Raw genomic sequence first — 14,472 nt, 5'->3', positions numbered from 1 at the left:
CTTCCCTGGGCCTCACAAGCAAGTATTGCACTCTGAGGAAGAGAGAAAGGGGCCAGTTCCCCTGGGCATTGCAGCCCTGGACCATGGCTATGAGGCACAGGGCATCGGAGGTCCCTTCCATTAGCCTCACAGTGCTACACCATAGCTACGAGCCCTGGGGAGGGGTCCCTCTCCTGGGCTGCACACATAGTGATGCCTATGGGATGGGGCCCTTTAGGGAGACCACAACAGCATTTTTGCAGATTAGGTTTGCAATTGAGACACTACATGATGCTTGTTGTCCAGCATTAATGCGCCCCTGCACAATTAACCCTTTCAAAAGTCAAGCAATTCCCACTCTTTCAACCATTGATGAGCTGTGAAAGATATGCTTGTCATTATCGGGTAGAAAGGCACTATGCACCTTAAGTTATTGAGCTGCAAACAGCCTTAAAGGACTGTATGAAACACATGCCGGGGTCCTGTCCTGGGAAAATGTCTATAATCTCTGGGCCTCATTTATGAAAAGTGACGCATCGCTGTGTGAAAACAGCGATGCGTCACTTTTCACTGCACCCTCCTTGCGACACCCATGATGCGTTATATTTACAGTATGACGCATCATGGCGCAAGGAGTTACAGATAAGTCAGTATTTCTGACGTATCTGTTTGGTGTAAAAGTGACGCATTGCTGGAATGTGTCACAACAGTGAGGCAACTCCAGCAATGTGTCCTTTCACATGGGGCAGGCCCTATGTGAAAGGGCCGAGTCAGTCTTACACCTGCTGTGAGGCAGGCGTAAGAAATTGATTCATTTGCGTCCTAGAAGTGGCGCAGTGAAATCTTATAGATTTCACTGCGTCACTTCCATGACCCTTTCTTGTGTCAAAATGCCCCCCTTGCATACATTATACCTGGCGCAGGTATAATGTGGCGCAGGGGTTTAAAAAGTGATGCATCTACCTAGATGTGTCACTTTGTAAATATGGCGCATTTTTTACGCCACTGGTGCGTAACAAAAAGTGATGCACCGGCGGCGTAAAAGTGACACACAGCCTCATAAATGAGGCCCTCTATTTCTTCCAATAAGGATTTTTCAGAGTGTTGCCATATTTTCAGATAAGCGGAGGAAGGAGTGGGCATTTGCCCAGAATCAAACTGTTTGGTAAAATAATACAGCTCAGCACACTTCTACTTGATGGACAGGTTTTATACATTTACTCCTGTGTTTAGGTGAATGTATCAACCTCACCCCTCCCCATATAATATCCAGTTCATTTTTTTTATTGAAATGGCTCCACTACACTGTACAATGGCTTTATTCATCAGTCCATGCTTGGGGCATAGCTATCAGTAGTGCAGCAGATTCAATGGCACCAGGGGGCATGTATGTTAGTGACCCAGTTCACCTAGACTATGACTGTTTCACTGTCCAGCATCATTTTCTTGCATCATTGCCCATGGCACCATTACCATACCACTGACTCCTTCTCCCATGCACCTCACAGACATGATCCACAGCTGCAAGGCACAGGAGAGGCCCATCCCCCAAAGGGCCTTGAAGTCGCGGGGCCTCATTTATGAAAAGTGACGCATCGCTGCGTAAAAACAGCGATGCGTCACTTTTCACTGCGCCCTACGTGCGAGACCAATGATGCGTCATATTTACAGTATGATGCATCATGGCGCAAGGAGTCACAGATACGTCAGTATTTCTTTTTTTATTTAAAAACTTTTATTGGCATATAAAAAAAAGACCATACAAAAATATATATATATAGGTGGAGCGTACAATAGCGGTCGTATCTGTATGGTGCAAAAGTGACGCATTGCTGGAGTGTGTCACAAAAGTGACGCAACTCCAGCAATGTGTCCTTTCACATGGGGCAAGCCCCATGTGAAAGGGCCTGAGTCAGTCTTACGCCTGCTGTGAGGCAGGCGTAAGAAATTGACGCATTTGTGTCCTAGAAGTGGCGCAGTGAAATCTTATAGATTTCACTGCGTCACGTCTATGACCCTGTCTTCCGTCAGAACGCCCCCCCTGCATACATTATACCTGGCGTAGGTATAATGTAGCGCAGGGGTTTACAAAGTGACGCATCTACCTAGATGCGTCACTTTGTAAATATGGTGCAACAAGGCACACTTTTTACGCTGCTGGTGCATCACAAAAAGTGATTCACCGGTGGCGTAAAAGTGACACACGGTCTCATAAATGAGACCTTCGGTCTTTTGCTGTTCGTCTTAATGGAGGGATCCTCTTCCCCTGGGCCTCACAGCCTGGACCATATCTGTGAGGTACCAGGGAAGATGCCCATCTCAGGGATGTACCGATCAATAGTGCAGCAGGTACATTGCCACTGGATCCAAAGGGCGTTATGAGCTCAATTTACCCAAAATATGGACTTTTTTTCACATCCAGCCTGTGGACAGAGGGGGAGAGAGTGGCCCATTTTCCTTGCCTTCACTAGGAAAGTGCAGAGACTCTGCCCTGAGATGGACCCGGGACCCTTCTGCAACATGAACAACTTGTGCAGTAATGTCAACTGCATGATCTATAATTCTCCCACTGCACGCAGCCTCAGCAACACATCACGACATACTCCCTGCTGCACTGGCGATGCTTTAAACTTCCGGTCGGCGGGACCCCTCTCTCTGCTAACGCTGCCTGCAAAGCGCCTTCCTCACTCCAGATCCCAGCAGACTGCCTCGTGGCTTTCTCCCCGCGAGCGGCCTCCTCCAAGCATCTGCTGTGCAGTCAGGTGTTCGGTGAAAGCTCGAGCCAGGCTCGCGCTGATGTCAAGCTCGGTCTCAGCTCCAGGTCCTCTTTACCCTCGAGCCCAAAGCGAGCCGAGCTTTCATGTGGCCTCTGCCTGCCGCCTAGCTCTACTCTTATGTGCCAAGCCTTATAGGCAAAGACTTATATAGCTTTGATGTAAAACGGGCAAGAGACAGGGATACTAATTCAGGGGCTAACCTGCACAATGTGAAAGTAGAAAACCAGGATCAATCCTGGCTCCTATGATTCATAAAACTGTGAGATCCTTGACAAATATTTTATTTTATTGACTACTTTTTCAAATTCTCAGGTATAACAACAACTTCAAATATGCGAGTTTAGCATGTTTGCTGTACTAAACTTATTGTGTATGTTTTAAAAGATTGAAATGCTGCCTCATCTAAGAATCTAGGCCACATATTATGCATACACATGCCAAGTGACTGGCCCCATCACTCACCAATGGCGTTGTCAGGGCAGGGAGAGGGACCGGAAAAGTTTAAAAACAATCATTTTTAAGCATTGATTCTCAATGCAGTGATATACTCAGGTGTTCAATGTTTAAACACTTGCACATGTTAAAGAAATCCCCTGTTTTGGATTTTGTAGAAACATGATCATATTTTCAAATGATTGTTATATGTTTTACAAGCCAAATATTTTCAGGGCTCGGCTCGTGCACTGGCTACTGAAGCCCAGTGAGACTCTTAGCTCGGAGCCTCAGCAACACATCACAACATACTCCTTGCTGCACTGGCGATGCTTTAAATTTTCTACTAAAAAGTGCTCTGAGAACATAGACCGGAACCTACCTGCTCGGCGATCTGCGATCTGCCTAAGGTGCACTGCCAGTCTGCCTGACTTTGTGGTAGCTCCCGCTACCTACTCTGAGCAGCAAATCCTGTTCAGCGGCTCCTCTTAGGAAGGGTATCTCTGCTCATGAAGCCCTCATCAGCTGCAGCCTGCATCCTCATCCCACAAGAGATGCTTGCCTTCAAAACGCGAGTCTAAGTCCTAACAAAGAAATCTTCACCACAAATTCATCCAGCGACTCCCTGACAGTGACAACTCCTCCTCGGACACTGCCTGCAGATATGCCCCACTGAACGTTACCTTGTGAGACACTTTTATTTTAAATTTCTTCTAAGTCTGAGGGTGAGCGGTGACAAAGTCCATTCCACTTTGTATATCCGAACCATGCTCCATCGCGATCGGCCATACCCTTCAATTTTACCCCGGTCTTGAGTGACGAGATACCTGCAATTGGTGCTTCGGTCATTTAGACCCAAGATTTTACTAAAACGTTTTTTAAATCCTAACTCCGGTTCTACCAAGTGGATTTTTGTGTCAAATAATTTCTTAAAAGTTACTCTATTTTTCAAATTTGGTATGGTATTTTTCTTGTGTTGTGTTATCACTTTATTGCTGTTTGAGTGCTGCATAAATACTGTACTCATTGCCTCTCTAAGTTAAGCCTGGCTGTTTTTTCCCCAAGTGACCAGAGGGTTGAGCACAGGTTAAATTAATGGCCTTCATAGTTAACTTTGATAAGGACTGTGGCAGTTGCTTGAGAAGGGATACACCCCCTCAACCAACACACCAACATTCCCAGTGGTCCTCTGTCCCTCTAAGGCCACCCTCCACAGCCTCCCAGCATTGGCACCAATTCCCAGGGGTTGCAAATTGAATCCTGCCCAACTAATATTAATTAGGCAGGTCATGTGTGACCCCCTTCCAATGGACATTCTGGATGGGACACATTGAGTTGCATCAACATTTACTAATCAATTCTCAAACCAGTTCTTGAGGGAATTGCTCATCTTGGTTTGTGAATGAGTTTTACAACATCAGACTCAAGATCTTTAAACATAGTTATACATGCCATGATTAGGCGAAAAATGAGCAAAACATCTGTTTGTTGTTTTTCTCTATATGCATATTTAAAATCATTCTTGTTGTGCGTGCAATGGTGTTACTTCTCTTATTCATATGTTATAGTCTACATACATATGGGGGAAAGGAAGCATGAAACTCAAAATTGAAGAGAAGCAAAACATCTGTCTGAGTAGTCCACAACTTGGTGGGTGGTTTTTTAAATACTTTACATAAATTCACCCACAACCATATAAAACAGGACCATGTACTGCAATTCTTATCTGTACAATCCATGCCATACATATATTAGGTCTTACTAAATACACTGCATTTTCTGCGCCTCCATCCAGTCTCATGTACCTTCAGGAGGGTGATTCAGCACCTGACCTCCGCACTTCTGTTCCACCCACCTCCACCATGACCCTTTTGTTTCCCCTGACACGGTAGAAAGTGGCACCTTTTTATATGTATTTCATATCTAGCTGCTTGGACTTTTGTGATCGTAAACAATTAGCATCTACTTATGATTTGCTTACGTGTGACATGATGCTGGCACTGGTTCCTCTTGGAAGGTGATTTGTTGCTGGCCAGAGGCAAAGTGGACCCAGAAGATGCCACCGATCAGGATATCCCCATTTCTTGAGAACCCGCTGGCTTGGGTTTTTTGCAGCTGGCATCCAGCCATCGCTGTATGAGGAGCGCACACAGGGTACCAGTACCAGGACAGCAGGGACACAAAAGCTCCCAGGTACAGAGGCTTGATGGAGCTCCTGATGGTCATGTTTCCAATGGCTACAGGGAGTGTCTTGTTGATTACACTTCCGTTTTGGAGATGAAAAAAACACCTTACGTCTCCGCAGCCTTTTCCTTATTTTATAGTATAACTGGTAGTATTTTTTTTATTTTTATTTTTTCATTTCAGGTTTCACCTTTAGAAACCGAATCGATCCACCAGCCTCTGTATCCCCAGATATAATAGTTTGAATCTCATGAGCTCATATAGGAGAGGCATTTAATGGACCTTTCTCTCAAAGAATGATATTGTTATTGGGAATATGGGAAGCCGAGATGCCCGACAAGGTGGCTGCAAGTTTGTAGACCTCAGCTAAGGCACGACCAGTAACAACTTGCACGCAGCTGATACATAAATCATTACAAATATGGAAAAAATAAACTAGAAGTGTATAGATGGATACAGCATCTCTATAAACAGCCGGAATTTGTGTGTGCTCAGTTGAGGCACAGCTAGGACTATAAGACTGATTTGTGTATCACCTTGAAGCCAAATAGAAATATTCTTCAGCAGTGCTGCATTAAAACTAAAGCAATAAACTCCAGCACTTATCGCTTTTATCTCAGATTCCTGGGCACTTCTAACTCTTCCTTCAGAAATATGTGTGCACAGAATTATGCGCTGAGGGCGTCTGTGATGAATGCATCTCTATGCGCTATCGATGCTTTTATCTAAAACATGGTCCCCTGGAGGTGCCCAAGGGCAGTCATGTGGGATGGTGTTAAAGCTGCCCTACGTGCAAGTGCTGGTTGATAATTGCAGCTGTGGGAAGAAGTGGCAAATACACAGAGCATCCTCCAGGCATGAGCATCTGTGGAGATCAAGATGCAGAACAGCAGCATCAGTCCTCTGGAGCCTGAAAGTCTTTACACACAATTGTGGCTGTCTGGCCCAGATTTACTAATCTTTCATGCAACACAGTGCAGTGCTGCATTGTGTGAAAGGGTGAGAGCAGATATGCACCATATCTACTAAGATACAATTCACTTCTGCTCCGTTCTTGCGCTGGTGCACTGTGTGCAGCCCAGTGCAAACACAGGCACACATGTCATGCTGCAAGCATGCCTGCATTATGAGCAGGTTTATCTTCATGCAGAAAAACAGTCCTTACAATCTTTTTCCTTTTTCTATGTGTGGGGAATGCATCATACATAGAAAAAGGAAATACCGATCAGAAATAAAGGGCCATATGTATCATGCCCAAATGCGTTCGCAAATGTTTGCGAACGCATTTTCGCAAAATGGTATGTCTCACCCAAATCTGCATGCAAAAGAAGGAATCGCAAAATTTGCGATTCCTTATTTTGCGATTGCATTTAAGGAATCGCACATTTTTCAATTCCTTAAATGCAATGTAAGAAGCCCAAAAAATTTGCTAACTGGCCTTAAGGAATCGCAAATTACCACCAACTTCTAGTTGGTGGTAAGTTGCGAATTCCTTGAAAAATGCACATTTTTGCATTTTCCAAAGTGCATGTGACGCACATACATGCCCTTAGGTCATGTATGTGCGCCACATGTGCACCCATGCATATTTCAGGGGTGCAACAGGGTGTCCTTTGGACACCCCTGCACCCTTGAAATTATTCTCAATTTGCGATTAGCAGATTGCGAATCGCAAATTGAGAATAACTTCTCATTCATTCCTATGGGCCTCCTGGCCCATAGAAATGAATGGGAAAGTATTCCTTAATGGCAAATTCGCAATTTGCGAATTCGCAATTAAGGAATATCAAGAAATCGCTAACAAATTGCAATTTTCTTGATACATAGCAATTAGCGATTCTGAAATAGCGATTTCTTAAAAATCGCTATTAGAGAATCGCTAATTGTTACCTTGATAAATATGGCCCAAAGATATTTCCCCTAGTTACACCCGGGAGGGACATAATTTTGAAGCATTCCAAGGTTTACAAATGTTTGAAAATCTTGGAATGCTCCAAAATCCATGGATGGTTACTTTGGAACACCCACACTTCACCCATGGAAAGCCTCCTTCTGGCAAGACAATGCAAGTTGGTAAAATGTGCTGTCTTGTATTTCTTTGGATTTTACGAAACATCGCAGAGCCACGCAAAATGGCTTTGCGTAGCTTAGTAAATCTCACTAAAGGACTTCAGCAGCCTTGCAGTGACTTGTGTCACGCAAGGACAACTCATCTTCTAAGTAAATCTGGGTCTTGCTTGCTGTCTGGCGATGTCAAAGATTCTAAGTTTAAATGTTCAGCTATGGTGCATGATTGCTCACACAACCCTCCCATCATTTTGCTTTTAAAATACTCAGTCACAAGACCTTGTTTTACATTTTTTAAGTGATCACTATATACTCTATCAATTATATTCCGAACTTTGGAAATAGTATCAGGAGGTGAATGCTTCCCTGGTCACTCATGTTTTCGGAAACTAGTGTGTTCCACAACCAGGACTTGGGCAATATCTTAGTTCGTCCCCTATCATGGTCAGACCATGGCGCCATTCAGTTCGAGCTAAAGTGTGGTAGGAATCAGCTGGCTGAAAGTAAACCAGACCGGGGGATCATGACTAGAGCTTGGGGAAAGCTAGACATCAATAAACTTGAGAGTTCTCTTAGTAGTTCACTACGATCCACTCCCACTGGAGTGGAAACTGCGGTCGCCGATTACAACCAATGGCTTACCGCTTCATGTGACTCTTTAGCACCTTGCAGGAAGTGGCTCCCTAAACGAGCTACGCCCTCAGCCCCCTGGTATTCAGATGAACTAAGAACTAAGAAACTGGAATGCAAATTATTAGAAAGGGCCTGGCGGAAAATGTATACAGATACAGAGAAGGCTAAATACAAACGATCTATAACAAGCTACAAGAAAAGCTTGGCTGAAGCCAAAAAACTGTTTTTTTCTAAGCAGATAGTGCTAGCCAAGTCCAACTCTAAAGAACTGTTTAATACTGTTAAAAAACTGACCTTACCTCCCAGCCCTAAGAGTTATAGTAATCAACCACTTTGTAATAAGATCGCTGACTTTTTTAAACAGAGAGTGGAAGTGATATATTCCTCATTTACTGAGTCGGAGGAATGTATACAGGCCAGCAACAATACTAGTGAACTGGAAAACAGAGACCTATTAAGAACTTTTGATCAATTTACACCATTGGAGATTCCAGAATTCATCAGGGTTCTGACCCAAATTCGATCAGGAGCCCCTAGCGACCCCTGCCCTGCTTGGATTATTAAACAAATACCAGAGGTTATGGGAATGGCCCTGACCCCGTGCTAAATAATATTTTTGCTTCCGGAATTTTTCCTAAGATCTGGAAAGTAGCTTCCGTCCTTCCACTCCTGAAAAAGCAGAATTCAGACCCCAAAGAACCCGGTAATTATAGGCCTATTTCTCGGCTTCCTCCCCCTGCAAAAATCCTGGAAAAGGTGATGAACACCCAGCTCAGTGCCTTTCTTCACTCTAACAACTCTCTGGACCCTTCACAATATGGGTTCAGGGCTGATCACAGCACTGAGCTGGCTCTGCTGAAATCTACAGAGGAAATTAGAGAAGTCGTAGATGGAGGAGGAAGTGCCGTCTTGATTTTATTAGACCAGTCGGTGGCATTTGTCACGGTCCATCATACAATTTTGATGGACCGGCTGTCTGGGATTGGTGTGGCAGGACTTGCTTGGAAACTCATACAGTCCTTCTTAGCCGACAGGTCTCAAACAGTGGATCTGGATGGGAATTCATCGAAGTCCTTCATACTCCCGTGTGGGGTACCACTGGGCTCCTCACTGAGCCCCACGCTTTTAATATATATGTGGCTCCTCTATCCAGAGTTATTAGGTCCTTCGGTTTCCAACTCACCTCGGGAAACATAATTTACAACCAAGTCTTTTCCACGCATGACGTTATCAACGATCCACTTACCCCGCAAACGTCTCTTCAACGCGGGTGCCTTCCACGACCGTCTTTACCACGCAAGTGGTATTCCTTTTGGTCGTCCTGCTTGTAAGTTCTGCGTGGCCTTTGGAGTTTGGGGGGTCTCCCCCCCATAAAAAAATCAAAAATAAAACGAGCAGGCTACATACATTAAAAAAACGCACTACAGTGTCATTTAAAAGTAAAAGAAAAGAGCCGCACCAAAGACGTGGCGTGTACGTCATAATTGTAGTCCTTTTTTAGTTTTGGTAGACGTGTTTTGACGCATATTTTCATGGTGGATGGAAGTAAGAGCTGCTGAACGTAACGTTTTTTAAATGCGATGTTAGAACTTGCGTTCTAAAAAGCTGCGTGGTAAAGCCACTTGCGAAGTAAAATTCGCGTGGTAATGCCATGCGGAGTATTTGTATTCGTGGTAAAGTCATATATTCACTCACCTCCTATGCTGATGACACTCAAATTGTGTTGGCTATAAACAAGGGAGGTGAGAAAGAGACTGGGGAGCACTTTCATGGGTGTATGAGTGCGATATCCTGCTGGATGTCCTCCAACTGTTTAAAACTTAACTCCAAAAAAACCGAGGTGCTAAAATTTGGGAACAATTCCCTGGTGTGGACACCTGAATGGTGGCCAGAAGAACTAGGACCTTGCCCCATACCAACTAATAAGGCCAAAAATGTGGGGGCATTGGTGGATGACAGACTTGTTATGGGGGACCAGATTAGCCAGGTGACCTCAGGTGGCTTTATGATTCTTAGAATCATTAGGAAAATAACGTTTTTTCTGACAGAAAACAGTTTGAAGATTGTTGGCTCTTATAACATCACGCCTCGACTACTGCAATAGTCTATATCTGAACTTACAAAAATGTCAGTTGTATAGACTTCAGTTGGTCCAGAATGCAGCAGCCAGGCTACTATCTGGCGTTCCCAAGTATGCCTCTGTCAGATGCGAGCTTAGGAAATTACACTGGCTGCCTATAAAACAGAGATCTTGCTGCAAAGCGCTCTGTATAGTCTTTAAGGCTATCAAAGGTATTGGCCCGGAATTCCTCAGGCATAAGTTCCAACAGTAGGTGCCCATGAGGACACTGAGATCTACCAGTGCCAATCTAATACAGACTCCCAGGATAAAAAAACTTAACGGGGGTAGGAGCTTTTTCCACTGTGCATCAAGAGCCTGGAACGAGATTCCGTTGGCTCTCAAAAATGCCCCCAATCTTCTTATGTTTCGGAAGAGCCTGAAGACGTGGCTTTTTTCCCAATGATATCTCAGCTAGTTTCAGGAGGCCACTGCTTAGCGCCAGGACACCCAAGGGTAATCGTGCGCTCTATAAGTGTTAAATACATACATACATAGTATGTGCTGTATGTGTTGGTTAGAAACAGGCTGGGGAAAATAACCTAGAAATGATTTTCGAACACTTGCTTATCTATCAATAACATTTTGGAAGCTGAATCATCTAAGACTTCAGAATCCCAATAAAAATCCTTGGAGATGTTGGCCCCTATAGCCAATACTTTCTGTGTTGTTTATAGAACCGTTGGCAATCGCCATCAGAACCAATAGAAACACAGTAGCACCTATACATGGGTTGTGAAATATTAAATTATATGCTGATGACATTGCCCTATTCCTTAAACCCGAGAAAAACATTCAGGAGCATGTTTTTTGGGATCTTTCAAGAGTTTCAAGAATTAGGTGGACGTAAGATAAACAAGTTAAAAACTGAAATTTTATTATATAATTGCTCACAGGAAACCCTACTGCCAGCATTTCATCACTCAAGTAATGCATGACCCAAACTTTATCTACGGATTTAAGTCTCTGAGAATGTCAATGATTTGTACATATTGAACTACGGCCCATTAATTCATAAGATTAAGGCACTGCTGACTAAATGGATACATCTGTCAATTTTATTAATGGAAAGTGTTGCCTTAATTCCCATGTCCATATTGCTTTTATGTAATTATTTGTTGTCTGCTTCACCATGTGCTCTACAGATTACATTTTTTAAAGAGTTAAAGGGTTTATTCTCTGTATTTATTTGGGCAAATAAAATGACAAGATTAGCCCTAGACACCTTATATAGTGCAACTATGGAAGGGTGGCTGGCTCTCCGAAATTGGAGGGAAAATTGCTATGCAAATTCATATATTTATTAGATCCTTTGAGCAGCCCTGCATAGATAATTCTTTTATAGAAAGAAAAATGGGAAAGCAATGGACTCGCAACATTTGGGATTGTTTGAAAACAAAATAAATTGGGATTATATTGAGAGATTTTGCTCTCACTACTTTGAACCAGGGATGGTCATAGATGCACGGACAGCTGCTCTAGGATACTCTCCAGCTATGCATATCTGCCCTCTACAGGAGAAACGGTTATTTAATATTGTATTAGTTGCCAGATATTTTATATTGTAGAACTGGCAAACTGAAGTTAGTAGAAACAAAGTTGAGCCCCTTGAAACCAAAAGGATTAGGGCACTAAACAGTAGAAAAAGAGAGGTATTCTTTGGATTTTATAACGACCTATCATTTGCCATTCATCTGTACCTCACCGTCTAATACGTGTATATTCACCCTTCATCCAGTCACATATACACTTGAGAAAAATGTACCATATATCTCCCACAAAAAGTAATTAACCATCAGAGTTTCAAAAGTATAAATCAATGTATTAATTAAAAGACAAGTGTAAGAACTGGGACCACCAGTTCTCCGGGGGGGGGGGGGTAGCTTGGCTCGAGCAGGAAGGCAGCCAGGGGCTTACGTGTAAAGTAGCTACTCAACACACTCATCCACTGAGTCAAGAAGTGGGCGCAATAATGGAGACCACACCAGTACTTTTGATTAAAAATCAAGATCTTTTATATATAATTCAGATCAGGTAGGTTTCACTAGGTGGAAGTACCCTCCTTCAATCCCTCTGGCAAGAGTTAAACATTAAACATTTCAGGAGGTTCTAATTCGCAAGGATTACCATTTCATTACCCCTGAATACATATGGCATCAAACACAAGTGCAGCACATCAAGTTCTGGGCCAGGGGACCGATTAAACAGCCCCATAACTTCGCTGCCTGGAGGACCCGCCTAGGGGCAGGTAAGAACAATTAGTCCCCCAACGTGGGGTTAAACCTGTGAAGAGGCTCAGGCCCCAGTTCCAATTCACCCGAGGCCAACGGGGCCCCACCCTAGTCTTTCCCGGGGGAGGGGCGCTCTCGGAGGCTCCAGCCCGCCTCCCCAGGTTTTACCTGTCTCTTCGGCCTACCTAAGGCCCTTGCGTCGGTTGGCTGGAAGGAAGGAGGGCTCCGGCCCTCTAGCAAGCCCCACGCTGCCCTCCGGCTAATTCCAGGCCCTTCGGTGGCCTGCTCTGGCAGATGGGGGCTCGCGATGACGCCGGGGCCCAGGGACCGATCCCCCTCGGCCTCCGGGAAGGCGCGCCCGCAGCCACCAATGACAGCGCGGCCTGCGGGGTGCTGCAGCTGTGGGCCAATGGATGCGTGGTGGGTGCGGAGTCTCTTTCGACGCCCCCCTTACGTGACCCAGGCAGAGAGGCTTCAGGCCTAGCGCGGGTCTTCTGACGGCCGGGTCTGACAGGAATTCTGGATGCGGCGGCCCTCTCAGGATGGTGGGGGCCGCCGGGGGGGGAACAACAGTAGAAATCCACTTTTGGGAGAAGGGCAGGGCCCCGGGGATGGCAGCGGCCTTCTTTGGCGGGGCGCTGGGTCACCACGGAGAGTTCCTCGGCAGAGGTTCACAGGGGCAGCAGCGCTTTGAGGCGATCGCAGGTAGGCGCTTGCCGTGGATCAGGGCACTTGGCAATGATCGTGCCTGGGGGTCTTACCGCGCTCCTTGAGAGGCACAGCAGGGAGGCGCTTGAGGCCGTTCTCGGGCGAGCGCCCAGCAGGGTCTCCAACCAGGGCAGATTACAGCGCGGCTGAGGGGCAATTCACCGCAGCTCCTGACAGGGAGGCAGTCTCTGACACCGCGCTGGAAAAGGGGGGCAAGTTACAGCGCTTTTGAAGTCATGCAGCAAGTAATGCAGGCAGGTTGGAAAGAAGAGCAAGTCAGTCAGGGGGAGACAGGCAGGGCAGGATGGGCCCAGATGGAGGCAGGGAGTGCGCAGGGCAGCACAGTCCAATACCTGGTCGATCCCCCAGCAGTCTCTGGTTAAAGGCAAGTAGTCTTCTTGGCGCTTGGATGGTTCTGCGCCCTTATGAGATGGTTTCTTGAAGTGGGGGGGGCTTGAGTTGGAGGTTGGATGAGTTTTCCTCAGGTCACTGAAGATGGACCCTGGGGTTCCCTACCGCTGGGCCAGATCAGGGGGCTTGTCTAGGATACCTCACTCAGCTTGAGAGGCAGCGCCTAAATCCTGTCACTCCCAGTGGCATAAGTTCCTGACTAGGCCTCCCGCCTAAATCTCCTGCGTGGGTTCCCCAGGTCAGTGATGCCCCAACTGACTAGAAGTTTATCTCCCTTTCCTTATATAGCGACAGTTGGTAGTTGGTGTCACCTCCCCTATTCTAGAAGGTTCCAGGAGCTTCTCTCATTCTAGCTATGGGCAGGCTGGCAGGCTGGCATTGCTACATTCTTTAAGGGTTCCAGCCAGCTCCTGGCTACTAGAGTGCCCCTAAAAAGACCACAGTGCAGTAGCAGGGGTCAGTGGCAGCCATGTTTGGAGTAGAGAGCACCTGCACCTTAACATGGATTAGCCATGGAAAGGTGCCCAGAGACCTAAGGGCCAACGAAAAAGAAGGTGGGAAAAATGAGGGAAGGGCGAAAAAAATAGGGAAATACCACCCAAGGGCTGACAGGTCTAACATGCGTCCCCCCCAGCTGAAAGTGGGGAGAGCTACCCAACCTCTAGGGAGTTCTCGTCACTAAGGTGGAAAAACCGGGAGAGATTGTCAGCATTGGCGTGGTCAACTCCGGGCCGATGTTCCACCCGAAAGTCCATCCCCTGTAGGGAAATGGACCACCTTAGCAACTTGGGATTTTCGCCTCTCATCTGCATGAGCCAGCGAAGGGGATTGTGGTCGGTTTGAATTAGGAAGTGAGAGCAAAAAAGGTATGGCCTCAGCTCCTTCAAGGCCCAGACCACAGCGAAGGCTTCTCGCTCGATGGTACTCCATC

The 14,472-nt window shown here is 45.8% G+C and overlaps 1 protein-coding gene across 1 annotated transcript in view; it reads right to left on the bottom strand.

Moving 5' to 3' along the window:
- The window catches only part of LOC144797871 (extracellular calcium-sensing receptor-like), a 49,179-nt gene extending 43,765 nt beyond the window's left edge, over positions 1–5,414 (bottom strand). The window contains exon 1 of the mRNA XM_078668674.1: positions 5,170–5,414. Within this exon, the coding sequence (XP_078524800.1) occupies positions 5,170–5,414 (245 nt within the window). The remainder of the gene's footprint in view (positions 1–5,169) is intronic.
- Positions 5,415–14,472: the final 9,058 nt, after the last annotated feature.

Source organism: Lissotriton helveticus, chromosome 12, assembly GCF_964261635.1.
Source record: "Lissotriton helveticus chromosome 12, aLisHel1.1, whole genome shotgun sequence".
NCBI classification, from domain to species: Eukaryota; Metazoa; Chordata; class Amphibia; order Caudata; family Salamandridae; genus Lissotriton; species Lissotriton helveticus.
The sequence above is the reverse complement of the archived record's forward strand: the minus strand, read 5'-3'. Positions and strand labels throughout refer to the sequence as shown.